Consider the following 17,680-nt stretch of genomic DNA (forward strand, 5'->3'; position numbering starts at 1 on the left):
TAAAGCTTGAAAAGGAATCTAAACGGCCCGTACCTCTAAAAATTATCGTTAGTAAAAGTTTCTGACGCTTAATTATCTTGCACAGGTGCACTTCTGCACTCAGTGGAACGACAAACGAATGAAAGAAGATGCCTTTGGTTTGAAGACACCACCCAACTTTGTCGACCGCACTTTACGTGTTGCGCTTTACGCGTAGCGCCCGTGTTGTGCACCTTCTTTTTCTCTGTCCTAGTCCGTCAGTGCGCTACTTAAATCATGATGAATTCGTACCAACTAGCTCAAGTTTCAATTCTCATGCACTTTACGTGACGCCGCGTTCCATCGTAACCAATGGAACGCAGCGCGCGCTGAGGGATGGATTTGTCCTTTTCGTACTGTTAGCTCGTTCAAAAGGGGGTGTCGCCAGAGCTCGGAAAGATTGCGAGTTTCGCCAAACTCGGGCCATCCTGCATAGCACCCCAGGACCATGTTTTCTTCACGCGCGAATTCTTTTCTTCGTTGCTAGGCATACGTTAGCAATTCGTTTTTGCTAGGCATACGCAAAGCGTTGTTACCAGGGCAGGTGATATATCTCCAATATACCCCCCCCCCCTTACCTTTTCGTTGACGCTTCATGAGCTACTCAGTCGTTTCCAATTTTTTATTTAGCATGACAACAACATTATGATATATCATATGCTAGGCTTATTTCCTGTCGTGGGCTGTCCTTTTGTCTGTCCCAGGATAGCTACAACATGCGCATGAGTTTTACCTTTTCACGGAATCCAATTAAGCCGCCGAGCTGGCCCAGTGGTTACGGTTCAGGTGTTTACCCGAAAGACACGACTTTCGATCCCGGCCGTGGCGGTAGCATTTCGATGGAGGCGAAATGTTGGAGACCCGTGTATAGTGCGATGTCAGTGCAGAATAATGAGCCTCAGGTGGACGGAAGTATCCGGAGCCCAGTACCTCAACGTCTCTCATAGCCTGAGTCGCCTTGGGACGTTAAGCCCTATATACAAGTCCGACCCATCCTTACTGTGTGTGAGAAGAGGCATCCTATGTCCACGTACCTCGACCGGCGTCATCCAGACAAGGCTAGAGATGTTCCAACGGCAGACCGCCCTGTCTCGGCCAACGGTGAAGAAGACGTTTTCAGTCGGAGATACCACAACGCTCACCGTTTCGCGACAGTGGCTCTGAAATGCACAAGACGGACAGGCCGAAATTCAGCTTTTCAGAGCAACAAACATTAGCGCAAGAACGATAATGTACGCAACGCAGTTACACAGAAACCGTAATGGAGTTGTTAGCGTGGCGCAGGAATTTTATTGCTGTACGCATCACCTGAACGAAATCTTGGCTCACAACAATGAGTTTGAACAAATTGTCGTGGCAAGTGACATAAAAATGTGGGACACACGTTTTGTTTTTTTTTCTTTTTTTAATGGCCCGTACAATTGTTTCCTTGGAATAATTTGTGGATATAAGCTTTCTAACACCGCTAACCTTGTGTTCGTTCTTATGTGGACGAGCACTGAGCCATCGGTGGCGCACGAGGCTCCGCACTCACCTGTATGACGGGCCGAACTTCCTCTTGAAGGAGCCCTCCATGATGAGGTTGTGCGTGGTCCCTACGAAGACGTTCTCGTCGGCAGCATTTGGCAAGTGTTGGCACATGGCATGCACGCCGCCCGTCCCCTTCGGCAGCTGTCGAACGAAGAGCAACTCCTTCTTTCGCTAAACAGCCCTCGCAATTAAAATATGCATGCGTAGAACGTTGGACTGAGACTGACTGAAGACAATGTGTTGCAGCAGCCGATGGCCATCCTACATTAGCCACCACTGTTGTCAAGCTGGCCAATGCTTGTAGAAATACTGTGGTTGAACAATCATAGCCCGTTGCATAGTGTTAGTTTCTTTTGAAGTCAATTTTTATCCTGGTAACGGGGTATGACCTCGCCCGCGATTATCAGTCCTAACCGGCTCAGCTACCTTATTTAGTACCATCGTTGGCTAATGATGGCTAATGTGTTGGCTAATGTTGGTTTTCCGCAGTTATAACAGCCACATTGGCTTCATTCCATCTCAGTCCATTGATTCTGTTGTCTACCAGTTTTTTCTTCCGGAAATGCATCACTTCTAAAGAAAGTAGAACGCATGCTTAAACGGACCCTGCAGCACCTTTCCAAGTAATCATCAAATTGCTTCATTACAGCAGTTTATTGCCTCGCGAATCGACTGCCGCAAAAAATGTTAGAATCCGTCAACTACGAGCGTAGTTACAAGGATCTGTCGCGAGCTGTAAGCGCGCTGGAAGCTATGCAGGGAGGGATGGCACGGGGGATAAAAGTTACGTCACGCGAGCGTCATGACCATGAGCACTTTCGTTTCGTTTTTTTCTTCTTCTAGCACGCGGCTTTCTTTCAATGTAATCGCCAGAGCGCGCGGCCACGTCGCGCCATCCCGCAGCGGCCGCGGTGCCTATGCAGCACACGATGCTCAAATTAGCCAATGGTCGTGGACTTTGGTTTATGGCGCGCTCATTTGGGTTTATGACATCATTTGTCGATCGAAGAGCGAGCGATTTCTAGATGACTTCAAGAATTACTTGTAAACTCCAGGCCGCATGCTGTGCCACAATGTCTGGCTCACATGTTCTCAGAGCCTCGACTACCGATCGGCAGCGTTTTCTGACCCGGATGCTCAAAAACTGCTGCAGGGCCCCTTTAACGTATACGCCCCTGCACACAGGCGTATTACCTCCAAGAGAAGTTTCTATGCAGCCGGTTCATCTTAACGAATTCGCGCAACACACGGAGACAAAAAGAGATACACAAGTACGAGCACGTTTATCCCCTCTTTGTCTCCGTGTGCTTGCGCGAAATTGTTAAGATGATATGTTCCAACCAGGCCGAGTTGCAGTATTGCTACAGCCGGTTGGGCCGGATAAAGATCTGCTAGTAGGCATTCGCTAATAAACGATGATCCATGTGGTCACGAGAGAACGTTATGTCCCCGTGCAGCTGTATAAGATGCTCCTGATGACATAGTTATGTGCAATGCTCTGGTAGGCCCCACATGGCCACGACCATGCACAAGTATTGAAATAACCTATCACACTATGTCGAGGCCCTAACCTGCGCGCCTTGATATAAAAAGTAAGTTATCATTATTTTAGAATAAAGTAAACCGCATGTCCCATTCGTCATTTGTGCTATTTCTATGCACTCTATGGGTTATTTACTGTATTTAAGACGAGTCTGTCGCTCTGTGGGAGATCAGCGATTGCGGAAGGCGCCTGACAATAAATCGCCGTACAACATTTGGTGGAGGTGCGGGCTTCATATTGGTGTGTGCCGTTATTTGTGGTTTATAATTAATGTACAATGTACATATATGCACACACTTCTTATGTAATGCTCCCATGACAAAAGGTGAAAAATTCTTGGAACGCGAAGTGTCGCTGGAGCCAACGTTGCGACAAGTGGTCTTCTTCAAGGCAGCAACTGCCATAGCGCGCGAAAAAGGACTCGCATAAAGGAGGCAGGACGACTCACCAAAAAGAGTATGGGGTAATCTTTCTATTGTTTTTTTTTCTTGGAGTATACACGAAGCTCTCCCACAGCGTCACGCAGGTGTTTCACGACCAGTATAGAAGTATGGATGGACCCTAGTAATATGGAGAAATTAAATTAAGTAACCGCTTTAAGACATCATCCTCGTCATCCTCAGCCTACTTTCATGTCCGCTGCGGACGAAGCCCTCTCCCAATGATCTCTAATGTGTCCTGCACTGCGCGAGCTGACTCGCATATTAATTTAATCTTTCCAACTGACCCGCTGCCGTCCTCATCTTCTGTTCCCTTACCTTGCTATCCACTCCGTTGCTCTAACTATCCTACGCATTGCGTCGCCAGCCGAGGTCCGCTCATTTTACTTGATACCAATTATAATACCAGCTACACGCATAAATCCTACTGTCTTCTGATCTGTTAATGTTAGGGCACCTTTATTCGATTATCCACATCAGTGATAGACACTGTACACTGCGCAATGAATAATTATTATGCTGAGCGGGGTCGAACCCGGAGCACCTCAAAGCAACAAAGTTGGTTCATCCAATGAGAGGGACATATGATGAGAGGGCTGAAGTTCGCCGGCCAAGAATTTCGTCGCCCCGAAATCCTCTGCCGACAAATGGTATACATGGTAAAAAGGAACGCGTCGATGGGCGCGTCGAGGAACCCGCTCTGATTTATTGGCATCAAAAACAGTTTATGCGATGAGGAACTCCAATTGACGTTTATCCCGCAGTAAGTGCAATTTGAGAGCCGCCGGACATCCTGCATGTATAGGCCGCTATGCATACGTGGTTTTCTTTTATTGAAAGTCGTGTTCTTTACGGAGGGGAGTGCATTGCTAAACAGCGAGTGCATTGACGACCAGAATCGCTGTTACGTGGTAAAGTGCCATTGTACGATGATCCACCGCATGCTTTCGAAAGGACATGGGAGAGTAGCTTTTCGCATATACTTACCGATGTTACGCCAAGCTTCTGGAACTTTTTGTCGGCATCCCACGCCTTGATCTGATCTTCTCTGTCTACAGCCGACGCTGATATTAACAGATTGTGCGGCAGAAACAGGAGGACGTTCACGTCGTTCTGAGATAAAGACAAAAAAAAACGTGAAATAACATACAGCAAATGAAGTCACAGTGGGAACGATTCGGTGTGGAATAACTTACACACCATTTCATTCGATACTTCAATTTGCCAAGCCGTCTACGTATCAAACGTCGCGAGTGGCTTGCATCTGCTATAAAAAACGGTTTTATCGTACGAAATTTTACAAGAAGACTTTCGGGGAAGGCTAGAAGGACGTAAAAACGTTACGCGCAAGTTTTACATCAGCTTCAGCATTATTGTACCACACCTCAATGTACAAGATTCATTTAAGTTATCTCGCGTGACATTGTCTACAACAGCTGAACTATTCGCTATCCTAAGTGCTATAAAATTTAAATTCTGTAAGAGATGCTCAAAAATAAGTAGTTTTCAGTGATTCACAGACGGCTCTAATATCACACTGTAGCACAAAATGCAAAACAATAAATGATAGTCTAATCTACGAGACACTTAAAGAACTCAGAAAGGCAAATCAAAGGCATCATGAAATAATGTTCCAGTGGATATCGGGACACTGCAACATTCCTGGCAACACGGCAGCTGATGAAGCAGCAAGACAAGCACACCATAAAGATGATATGGTTTCTATTCCAATATCGCAAATGAATTGCGCAGCATTTTAAGGGCAATTTTAAGTGCAGAAATACGTGGTTTGACCAAAATCCTAAAAGCTCTGATTTATATCATATAGATCCACTTCAATTGAAATTATATTATCTTTAGACAGAAGTGTGGAAATCCTTACTCGCCGACTAAGGCTTGGAACTGCCTACACCAAGCATTTTTGACACGGAATTGGCCGCGATGAAACTCCTGAATGTGATTGTGGATTCGTGCATGAAGTCGTTCACCTCCTAGAATGCCCACACCACGACACACCAAGACGCCAACTGAAGTCACTGTTAACGGCATTAGACCGCAGACCACTAAGTTTAAGGAAACTTTTGGGCCCGTGCCCAACAAGAGGTTTGCAGAAGTGCGCTTTAAAAGCATTGGAAATTTTTCTTGAATACAGTGGCATTCTTGGCCATTACTAGCGCACTTAGGCTTTGTTTGTTTTAACGTCACAGTGTCTATTTGTGCGACTGTTGACTATTTTTGACTTGGTTATGATGTAACGGTTGTTCAACTTATTTTTGCACCAGCGTGTATATACATATGTGTGAATGTTGAATATGTTATTTGATGTTAGGCTAGTCTGACTGTTATAGTAAGCTGTTATTGTATATGTTGCGGATTTGTTATGCTTGGACATTTTGGACCCTATATGCTGTATGTTCGACACCTCTAAGAGCTAAACAGTAGCCGGCGCTTTATTTGCGCGCCAACATCTCCTTACATCGTGTCAATAAAAAAACAACAAAAAGCTGGCATTCGAGAGACAATTGTAAATGACGTGCGAATTTAAAGATTGTGCGAAAGGCGAACACGTGACGTGCGCGGAAACGACAAGTGAAGATTCATCATTTAAAGCACCATTTTCCATTATTCGCGCGAAGTTCAATGTGCATGGCCTAATTACCCGCTGCCGCAGCGCTATGCAAGTGACATAAGCACGTTTTCAATAGCAGACTTTGGCGCCAAAAACACGATTACACAAAAGCACAGGCTCTGCCGTCCCGTGTATGTGGTCTTGTGTGATCGGGTTTTTGGTGCCCAAGTCTACTATTGATAGTGAATATGCACAACTAGCCAAACAGCAAGTACTGCTACGTTTGCTTTATGCACCCGTACTGGCGAACAGGAATGGCTGACACGTGACAACCAGTGCACCGCGACCGTGCTCTGACCTCGTGCGCCCTGAATTCCTTGCTGATGAAGAAGTAACTGCCTTCCTTGGAGGCCGACCAGACGGTGACGTAGCCCGCATCGTCGCCGGTCACGAAGCCTGCGCTGCCCATGAAGTCGACGGCTGTGATTGTCTTCGGCGCATGTTCCTGTGCGAGGCAGAAATGTTGTTTTCACGGCACAGAGTGCTGTTATAATATACAGCCAACGCGAGCGTCTTATCATTTCCTGAAATTGTTTCCACTGTGCAAAATTAGCGCTAATATTTGCAAGGCACGCTCACCAGCTCACATATAATAAATACGGAAATGTTACGCGTGCGTTGGCGTATTTTCAGTGAATAATGGGGTGCCCGAAACTTGAATGCACGCAGCTACTCGCCGAACAGTTTTCAGCTTCGCACAGAAGCTTAAAAGGGAGAGAGAAAAACGATTCTTACGTATGTGCTAGTGAACTGCCTTTCACAATGCCAAAGGCTAACCCTTGCCGCGAGAAGAAATTCAGAAAACACGCAAAAAATAAATAAAGCGCGCGAGCTGCGCCTCTGTACTTCGTCCACTTGGTCCTTGCGGCATTCGCTTGAATGAAAAAAAAATTAACAAATAAAGTTTTTCCAGTACAGTCCAGTACTAACTGCGCGTTCACTTTGTCCACTTCGTCTTTGGGTCGTTCGCGTGAGCAGCAACGCAGTAAGGGTGAGACGCGTGCTCCACACCGACGGGGGGACACGTGCGAGTCGCGTTAATTCTCGTCGGCGCTGGACCCAACTTGGCTGCTTCTGCTCGCTAGGCCGTGGGTTCTGGCGCTGCTGTCGCTTTGAGAAAACTCCATTGTGCGGTGCCTATGCGTTGTCGCGTGTGCTTAGAGCTTCACTCCACGTGGCTACGGGTCCATTACGCTTTCGCTCTCACATCCTTAGAAAGCTACAGGCATACCCGCAATTTTCTGACGGCGTCTGCGAGGCACCACACGGTTTCTATTATGTTTCAAGAAATTTTGTTGCACCAACTTCCTCTGTCGCTAGCGATCAAAGTGCAGGATGCAGTGGACGCTCTCGCGAATCAGACTCGAGTAGTGTTGTGCTACACTAAGAAAAAAAAAGCGTATACGTGACTCTTTTCGGAGAGTTCTGACTTGCCACGTATACGACTCTCTTTAAAGAGTCACGGTGACTCTCTTCGTGGGCCAGTGCCGGCACGCTCTAGGAGAGTTCCCTGACCCTCTAGGAAGAGTGGAAGGACTCTTATCCGAAGGATCACGTTACCACTTATAGGGAGCCAGACGACTCTTGCCGGTAACACTCCTATGGGGGTCAAGTGACCTACACCAAAGCGTCAAGCGACTCCACAACTATTTTAGGCTACTCATTTGACCCTCGCTCTACTTTTGCGCGACTACTGTTGAAAATAGTGAAGTATTCATTTTCAAGTCCAATAATACCTGCCGTTCTGCCCAGCGACTGCAAAAAAAAGAACAGTTCAATTTTAGCATTATTTGAATAAAGCTCGTCAAAACAACACACCTTTCACAGCAAAGTAATGTAGAAACCGCGAAAAGATGGTCTGTGATTTTCAGTTAAGAAGTTTAGGTATTCCTCATTTACATGCTTGTATGAGTATAGCCAACTAAAATGTGTGACTGATGTGCATAGTGTCATATGGTGCAAAATAAACGGCAGAAATCGGCATCATGTTTCAATCTTTATTCCTTATGATTAAGAATAAATGAAAAAGCGGTGATGGCTGGAGGCATCAGACTTGTGACTTGCTAGGCTGTCGCTCCTGTTCAGCGTGAGCACCATAAAAACGGTATCTGAAAAGCAAGAGGTGATATTATGATGAGAAAATGAAATTGCAGTAAAAGTTTGCAAAATCTACACAATAAGTAGCTCACACGGACATAATGAAGGCTCACAACAAAACAACAAATGCAAACAGGCATGGTAAGGAACCAAGTTTTTTGCCGTTATCGTGTAAAACACAACTTGCAAAAATAGTAGCGTTTGTAACACGTCACTAGGCGACAAACTTGCAGCACAAGATCATGTGAGCCTCTTTTAAACAACAAACGAAATTGGTTTAAGCTCCTTTGCGTTGGTGCCACTCACCTGTTTTCCTACGTCGTCTTGTCCAACCAAAGGAAATGTAGGACCGACTGCCTCGTTCGGTTGACAGACCGAACGCCGCTGTTGATTTTCCCATCACGAGCGGTGAGGCGCCAGACGAAGCGACACCTTCGTTTCCCGAGTGTGGCTGACAACTGGAGTGAAGGCGGGAGAAGTGATCTGGGATTCTGGGAATAACCAAAACATACACACTGCTTATTTGTGTTTAAAACCACCCTTTGTTCAACAACCGTTATTGTACACACATCTCACAGAAGTGTTTCGTTCGAAATAACTTTCCAACGAAACAAATTCTCAGGTAAAAGGCAGCGGGAACATCGTTCGCAATAGGCACTGGCTATGCGCGAATGAAAGCACTTCTTTTCTGAGAAATCGCTTCAAAATTTGGTTTCAGAATAAGCACGGCTTTGCGCCAGCATATTCCGACACCCAAGCACATCCTCCGGCAGTAAGGGGCACGCAGTGAGCGGTTATGACCGCATGTTTTACAAACGTAATTCATCCTTAAATACTCAGCAAACATATTCGAGTACGAGCGCCCGAACGACACCCAGTGCGCACGGACGCCGTCTACGTCGAGATCAGACATGTCATATGCTAGAATTAGCGCACATAACTCCCACAATCACGTACACTCACTTCATTATGTTATAGCGTCATCGCAGATGTTGGCAAACCACGAAAACAGCAAACAAAAACGAAGGAAAAAGTGCACGGCGGCGGCCGCAACAACGCGCGCCGTCGAATGTTTCTAGCCTTTTCGCCTTACCGGCGAGGCGTGTCCAACTTAAGTGACTAACGCGTACGTGCTGGAAGCATCCTACTATATCTGCACCTAGAACTACCGTCTTTAAGCCAAGAAAAACCATACTATATAGTGCGTCTAAGCGTTCTGTAGACGGGCTTTTTTTCACGTGCCCACGCGCGGAAGCACGCTGCACACTCAAGGTTGATGGAAATGTGGTTATGAAGTAGACTAAAGCGCATCTCAACACGACATCTTGCACCTTCAACAATGCAGACACAATGTGCGATCAGCAAAAATGACCCTTGATAATGTTTGCATCGCTCATTTTATGGGAGCTTGTACAGCAACGCGCATAACGGTGTCAACCCGTTAACTGACCGCTTTAGTTGGGCATCCGCAACAGCCCCGCGGACGCAGGCTGCTGCTGGAAATGGCTGGCAGATAACTTCCGCGAAGCTGCTGCAGACGCCCAGCTAAAGCTGTATAATTAGTACCTACGAAAGCAGTACACTCACCGTTAACGGGCGCACGTTGTCCGCGTCCGCATCTCCATGAATATTCCGCCCTCCAAGCGTGACTTCGACCACGTAACCTGGCGTCAACGCCACCGAAGATGCGCATTTTTGTCGAACACAAAACTGCACGACAGGCAGCTGACGCAACCCGCGCATCCGACGCAACGCATTCCAAAACACCGAGCAGACAGAGAGGAGGCCGAGGCGCGGCGCCAGCCCGGCTGGCTCCGTCGGCGAGCGAGGCGAGCAGTGATGTTCCGTGCAGGGAATGTCCCCTTTTTCGGAGAATCTTCAGCCGTCATTTTGATCGAAAGGTAAAGGGAATATCTGCGATATTGAAGGGAATTTCAGCAATGGTTATTTCGCGTAATATGTCAAAAACATGGCAGTCACAGTGCGCTTTCGGCTTTTGCAATTGCTTAATATGTAATAATGGGCTCGTTCGTGAGCCATGGTATTGATGAAGTAGCACAAGAAAGACACATTCACGACATAAAACTGAGGCAAACACAAGCACTGGGTGTGTACGCATCATTTTATGTAGGCGAGCTTGTGTCTCTTTTGGGCTACTTCATCAATTTCTGCAATCGGTTCTGGCCTATGCAGCACGGAAAGGCACCGCCCTTAAAACCTGTTTACGATAATTATATGGAAATATTTCCTGTTCACTCCGGTGTTCGACTCAAAACCCACGTATATACAGGCAACATAAGATTACTAAGGCCATGCTTTTGTGCTGTGCAGGAATGCAGGCACTAGTGATGATTTGAATAGACGTAAACATGTCACACGCATCCATTATATGTGCGCGCGCGTGTTTTCGCACTTCGTGCACATTACTATCATAGTGCAGGGAAATATGCAGGATTTTTTTTTTCGAAGTGTGCAGGGAAAATGCCCGAACTAGGGAATTTTCATGCCTCGAAATGGGAATTTTTCGGCGTAGGATGGAACATCACTGAAGCGAGCCACCGCTCCATGAACGGCGCCGAACGGCAAACGCGCGGTACGTATGGCGTATACGACGGCGACTTCATGACGGAAACCAATCGAAACGCGCTCCAGGAGAGTTTCGTGACTCCAGCCGAAATGCTCTCTCCTTCTCTTCAATTACTTTCCAAAAAGGGTCAAATGGACACCCGATCATGCGGCCATAACCCTCTTTGACTTTTTTTTTCTTAGAGTGTATCACAAAGCTCGTTCCCTCCCATTCGTGGAACGGGTTAAGTTCCTTGAACGAGCTCCACTTCGAGCATAGGAATGTGTTTTAAATGTAACGTTACTTTAACGTTATATTTGATTCTTTAAGTTAAAATATACTGTCGGCTAATCCTGAGGCGAAATAAAGTGAGCAATTTAAAACTCATGCCGAACTACGCATGTTATAAAGGAAAGAATGACTTTGAAGGGCTCGTTTCTAGTTATACGCAATATTAATGAAAACTAATAGACAATAATGCCAAAGAAAGTATGGGGGATGTTATTCGTTGTAATTAGGAAAAAGTGCGAAGAAAGTAAAGTGGACGAAAAGATAACTTGCCGCCGGCAGGGACCGAACCTGCGACCTTCAAATAACGCGTCCGATGCTTACCACTGAGCTACGACGGCGGTCATCCTCCCGTCCACTTTATGGGGCATATATGTGCATTTAAACCTAGGAGTGTTAGTCAGCGCCGGTCGCAGCCATGGCGGCGAGCCATGGCCACTCGCCGCCATGGTTGCGACTGGCGCAAATAAGTGGTATTTCTCTCTCTCTCTCCACACACGTGAAACTGCAACATTGGTGCTCGTTTATTACAACTGCAACACATATGGCACTTTCCGATTCGGTCTTCAAATGCTCAGACAGGACACCCAGACAGTCATGTGCGGGTCGGGCCGATAGCGAACGGTTCGCGGGCCGCGTGTTTAAAACCCTTGGTCTAATAGGAACATTAAGGCAATATATAACTCTACTTTGGGATAGCGTACGTTGCACCGGTGACCATGCCATGAGCTAAGACAATAATAGATGTTTTAGACCCAGATTCTGATACCTTGCTACATGCATATACGTGTGACATGACGAGTCACAAAAACACCATCTGGCCTAGTTGGTGTCTGTTCATGCTTAAAGGGGCCCTGCAACACTTTGCCAAGTAGCCATGGAATGGTTTCATTAGAGGAGCTAATTTCCTCACGAATCGACTGCCGCAAAAATTTGTAGAATCCGTCCAGTACGAGCGGAGTTGCAAGATTGTCGCACGCTGTAATTGCTTCCTCTCTTTCTCGGCTCGACGAAAGCGCTGGAAGCTAAGCGGGTAGGCGTGGCACAGGGGAGAAGGTACGTCACGCGCGCCTCGCGACCTTGAGCACTTTTTTTTTTTTTTGAACGCGCGGCGTACTTTCAGTGCGATTGCGCGTGTGCGCTAAAGGTGCGCTAGGGTGCCTTGATGCCCGCGCGCAGTGTGCGCGGGCCAGTGGCGGCCTCAGTAACTACCGAGCGCGCCATGTTCAGATGAGCAAATGGCGTGGAACTTGAGTCAATGAAGCAGTGATTTGAGAGTAAACAGATCATTTGTGAAGAGAAGAGCAAGCGATTTTTAGCTGACTTTGAGAATTTATTGTAAATCCAGGCCGCGTGCTGCGCTATAATGCTTCGCTCGCGTGTTTCTCAGGAGCCTCGACTACCGATAGGCAGCGTTTTCTGACCATGTTGAAAAGGTGTTGCAGGGACTTTAAAGGCCAACTCCGGCGATTTTTGACCATGTCAAAGTAATGGCGCTTTCATGTTCCTGAGACGCTCCTGTCACGGGTCCAATACTCGGAAAATTCTCGGAGAAATACTCGGAGAAATACTCGGAATACGAAAATACGATACTCGGGAAATACTCGGAAAATCGGACAATAATTTTAAATAAGCGAAAAAGCTCTACACCGAAACCAAAACCCAACCGAGCAGTACTGTCTTCGCGTGACGTATGAGTCGGCGAAAACCGTAAATCGTGCAAGGCATGCTGGTCCCGCCAGCGCGTAGTATGAAAGCTGCGAAAGCGGCGAAGAGCAGACGCTCAGGGGAAGGGCACCCCATCGCAACAGCCGTACCATATCTATGACTGACCGTGCTACGTGCACAAACTCCTCGGAGCTGCCGGAAAATGACAGCTGCGATTCGGACGCATTTGGAGGCCAACTAAAATCGCCATTCATCTTCGATGAAATAGAACACACCTGTTCAGTTATTTGCTTGCCTGGTTGCGCATTCCACCGCCAGATGGCGCTATTGTCCGGCGGCTCAAGTTTGGGGCCGCGATCGGATAGAATGCTATCGCTGAGAAGTTTGTGGACTAACTAAAGCGTTTTAATATTGCTATGGAAAGAGTGCACTGTGCACCTGTATACGTTACGGAAAGTGTTTCCGTAACGCATGGAATTCTTCAGCCGGTACCGTATTACCGCACTTTCCGTGCGGTAAACCGGGCCTGCTAGCTAAAAACACTCTAATATAAAGGCGCGGAGTATCAGACGTGCGAGGTTTCGTGACGAGGAATTGTGTGCAGCCCCAAAGGCAGCACCACTTGCGACCCATCGCACGCACGCCCACAAGGAACTGAAATTCGCACGCCCAGCCAACAAGCGCTGGATACCAGACGCTGTAGTGGCACCTCGGTTCCGTCACTTCCGGTTTTCCAAAAATGACGTCACGCTCACAATATTGCCAATAATCTGGGAAGCAAGGTGGAGGGAGTAGGAGCAATCAATAAAATTCATTTTAATGAATCTGCGTATCTGGCCATCCTGTAATTTGGCATAAACGACGGGAGCGTGGTAAGGAACGTACCCAGCGAATTTTATTGAAATCCATTGATCTCGAGAAATCACCGGAGTTGGCCTTTAAGAAGTGGGAAAAAAAACGGGGACGAAGTAGAGATACACACAGGACAGGCACTTCGTCCCCGTGTTTTTCGCGCTTCTTAAAGAGGCCCTGCAACACTTTTTCAACATGGTCAGATAACGCTGCATATCGGTAGTCGAGGCTCCTGAGAACACGTGAGCCAAACATAGCGCAGCACGCGGCCTGATATTTACAATGAATTCGCAAAGTCAGCTGGAAATTGTTCCCTCTTCTCTCGACGAATGAAGCCATAAACCCAAATGACCACGCCATAAACCCAAAGTCTGCGGCCATTGGTTGACTTGAGCATCGTGAGCTGCATAGTTACCGCTGCTGCCGCGGGATGCCGCCGCGCTCGCCCTCACGATCACACTGAAAGTAAGCCGCGGGTTCGAAGAGAAAGAAAAGAAGAGAACGTGCTCAAGGTTATTACGCGCGCTGACGAACGGACACAATCGATTCCTGGGGCAGTAAGCTCTTTTAATGAAGCCATTCGACGATTACCTGGAAAAGTGTTGCAGCGCCCCTTTAAGAACGAGTCACAAAACTATTATTCCAACATAATCAACAAGACGATAGTTTGTTTAAATTTTCCATAAGACTGGCACGATTGCAGCGTATACTACGGCGAGTAGAGGTAGTAATGTTAACTAACCCTTCACGTACGCAAGTAGTAACCTCTACTAACCCTGACACGCTGAATAGTAACGAAGTCGACATGGGGGGTAGTACTCCATTCTACTTGAAGAGAGTACTCACAGCGGTGATGGCGTCCAGACGGTCGAGGTAGTTCTCTTTTCCCTTCCTCCAGAAGCACAGATGCTGCACGCCGAACGTCAGGAACAGCTCGTTCTCAGACGGCGGGAAGTGGCAGCCCAGAACGGGAGCTGGATTTGCCTGAGGCCGAAATGGGCACACCGGCAAGAATAAACACTCGAGTCGAGTAAGCAAATGGATGGGTGTTATGCACATTATCACAGAGCCATGCAGCCATGCGCTATGCGGTATAGAAAGTAAGCACCAGTGTAACGCTATGGGGGCCGTCCCCAGATGTCTGCATGTGCGTGCACGTTGTTCAAGGAGCGATTGCTTGTCAACAAGACATGCATTGTCAGTTCGAATGTATCTCCTATTTATCTTGAAGCACGTTTCGTAGATTGATTGAGGTATCTGGACGGAACTGCAGAGGACGTCTCTGTCTTGACTGCTAGGATAGGGCTTTAGTTTAAAACGTCCCTCAACAAACTTCGATGACTTGGAATGCCGGTGAAATTCAGTTTTTCCCGCGTTAAAATGGGGAAGGGTACCGTTCAAATTCGAGATATTACCAAAGAAACACATTATCTAGAGTGGCGATAGTAATTCACCTTCGTTTCGCGAACACTTTTTCGAATCGATTTTCCTATTACATCGCGCACAAAGTAATCGCGACGCCTTTATGAAGCACGCCGTAGAGGAGGACTCCGGGTTAATTTATTCAGCTGGGATTCTTTGAAGCGCACCTACGTCAGTGCATTTTCGCTTTGCTTTGCTGTGCTTTCTTTGCTTGCTTGTTTGTTTTGGGAGGCGGGGGTAAGGGTATCCCGCCCTTATCGAATCATGGCATCGAACCCGCGACCTCGTACTTAACAGCCCAATTTCGCAACCCTAAGACACTGCAACGGCAACCTCTCACCTAACCATCTGCCTGGTTTGATGTTTGCATTTCGGCATGGCTCGTGAACGGCGTACTACATAAACATATAGCCCAATATTAGTAGCTGCAGAACACCCGTCGGAAAGGTTGCTGTTCGGGCGAGTTGGTGTTTCATAACTGCAGCATGTATTAGCGCGACGCGTATAATAACCACGACACACACGAAGAGACAGGTAGGTGCCAGACATTTCATGACCTTCAAACTGCTTCTTATATACGCACGTCATCTATCACGTGTTCGTAATCCAAGGCACATCATCTCTTTTCCCGACAAAGAAACTGAAGGCGAGGTATACACGTGCTTCCTAATTCAGCTATGGCTTCAGCTTCTTTTATTTCGCGTGTTAGCCGATTGCGAGAACGGCCGATACAATGCAGCTATACAGATGCAACCACAACATGCGCAGTGCGCCGCCCGAAAAGCTCCGGCTGACGGTTTCTTTCTTGCGCTGTAGCAGTGCTCGCGTAATCTCTCATTAAGGCACCTTCTAGGCACCTCGTGTTACACATTCCTCGCCTGACATTGACCTGCACGTTAAGCATTCTCAGAGGCTCAAGCGATGCTGTAAAATCAAAAGTCCGCAGAACGTCTCGCGTAGCATTAAGTTCCACAGACTTTCTTTTTTACTCCTTTCAGAGAATAAATTTGAAAACTTGCTGTTTACTTGTTTTAACACTAAGCGCAGAGTCACTTCAGATGGGAAATTTCTTTTTTTTTTTTTGTCACTGATCCCGTTAATGGGGATGGCAATCGCCGGGCTGATTCCAAGGGCGGACGTATCGGCCCCCCGAAACGCACCACGAAAGTGCGGACAATTTAGAGTTGGTCCTTTTAGTGCGCCAGCGAACGCCGGTTGTGGTCCAAAGACCGAGTCAGCGCCGAGATTCGATAACACAAACGAAATATATTCTCAGTTATGGCAATACAAATATCACAAACACATGCACATTCAACTGGTACCAGTTACAGCTTCACAATATAACTCAGACGGTGTTAACACAAAGGTAACTAAACAAACAGATCACACGCTACAAATGCAATCTCATGCATTACAACTATTCAAGGACAGTTAAAGTCCTGAATATACAACGGCGTATCCAGTCCACAATTATTGGACAGTACTTGAATGCTTCTCTTCTAGGAAACACACGCCAGCTCCAGCGTGATCGTCGTAGTTCAACCGTCCTCGTTACTTGTCACGGCTCACACGGTGTCGTCATCGGATTCTTCCAGATCGACGATCGACTGACCGCACAACATCATAAACACGTCTTCTTTGACGCAGCCACACTCAGCATAACTTCACGATCTCCGGGCCGACTCATCACTCACTCACTCACTCACTCACTCACTCACTCACTCACTCACTCACTCACTCACTGAATGATGGTCGTCGTGGCACGCTTTTATCCCTTCTCCCCCGGTTTCCAGAAGCGTCGGGAGGGTACTTCGGCGTGGAGTACAGCCAAGGCTAGGAAAAGGGCGAGAGCTTTCTCGTAGGTTCGAATCGCGGCAGCGTCGCTCGTCGATGCGTCATCCCTTCCCTCTAGAAAAATCGAGGCTTTGCCGGGCGTTTGATCTGAGACTGCTAGTGGGCGAGGAGGATGCGGAGCGTCGGCATCTTTTGATACTTGTTTTTTCGTCGTTCGCGCTTCCTGGGCGAGCGGCTCGCGCCGTTCCATCCGCTGCTGTTTGAAAGCGGCCGCGCGCGCGCTTTATGGACGCGCTCGTTTGTGACATTTATTAACATAATACATGTGCACGGTATACCTCGTTCACTGAAATAAGAAAAACAAATCGAGCAGATGAGGAACTTACAACAGCTCTGCCAAGGATCTCGTTTTTCTGCCAGTCCCACAAGGAGAGCTCGTGGTCGTGGCTAGAGTCCACAGCAACTAAGAGCGTGCCCTAAGAGAAGACGTAAATTTACCGCAGAATAAGGCACACATTATGCATAACTGATACTGCAGAAGTATATCTACACCAGCACAAGATATCTGATCCACCTAAATTAGAACATGAGAAATCTGTATTACGAAACAGGCAAGATTATAACGTCTTAGGAAAAGGGACAAATCACGACGTACGACACAACGAGGTTATTTTGCATCGTCACTTATATTCCATTTTCTAAGGCCTTCCACGCTGTTTGTAAGAACTCAATCCAAACCAACTAGTTGAATTTTCCTACATATGCCCATAGGCTCCATAAGCAAGAACGTGGCCCAAAAGTGTCTGGTACTGTAGCCCCCGTAAATGATGGAA

At 47.2% G+C, this 17,680-nt stretch overlaps 1 protein-coding gene and 1 long non-coding RNA gene across 2 annotated transcripts in view; both read right to left on the minus strand.

Annotated features, from left to right (window-relative positions):
- The window catches only part of LOC119377389 (echinoderm microtubule-associated protein-like CG42247), a 39,707-nt gene extending 38,530 nt beyond the window's left edge, over positions 1-1,177 (minus strand). Inside the window, exon 1 of the mRNA XM_049411579.1 lies at positions 1,053-1,177. Coding sequence (XP_049267536.1) covers positions 1,053-1,067 — 15 coding nt within the window. The 5' untranslated portion in view covers positions 1,068-1,177. The remainder of the gene's footprint in view (positions 1-1,052) is intronic.
- A 3,366-nt stretch (positions 1,178-4,543) lies between these two features.
- LOC125756223 (uncharacterized) lies at positions 4,544-17,334 on the minus strand. The gene is made up of 4 exons (XR_007414681.1): positions 17,234-17,334; positions 14,478-14,615; positions 6,459-6,605; positions 4,544-4,644 (listed from the first exon to the last, which is right to left on the minus strand). It is a non-coding gene; the product is annotated as an uncharacterized LOC125756223 (long non-coding RNA).
- Between the last annotated feature and the right edge of the window lie 346 nt (positions 17,335-17,680).

This window comes from Rhipicephalus sanguineus, unplaced genomic scaffold, assembly GCF_013339695.2.
Source record: "Rhipicephalus sanguineus isolate Rsan-2018 unplaced genomic scaffold, BIME_Rsan_1.4 Seq451, whole genome shotgun sequence".
In the NCBI taxonomy this organism is placed as follows: Eukaryota; Metazoa; Arthropoda; class Arachnida; order Ixodida; family Ixodidae; genus Rhipicephalus; species Rhipicephalus sanguineus.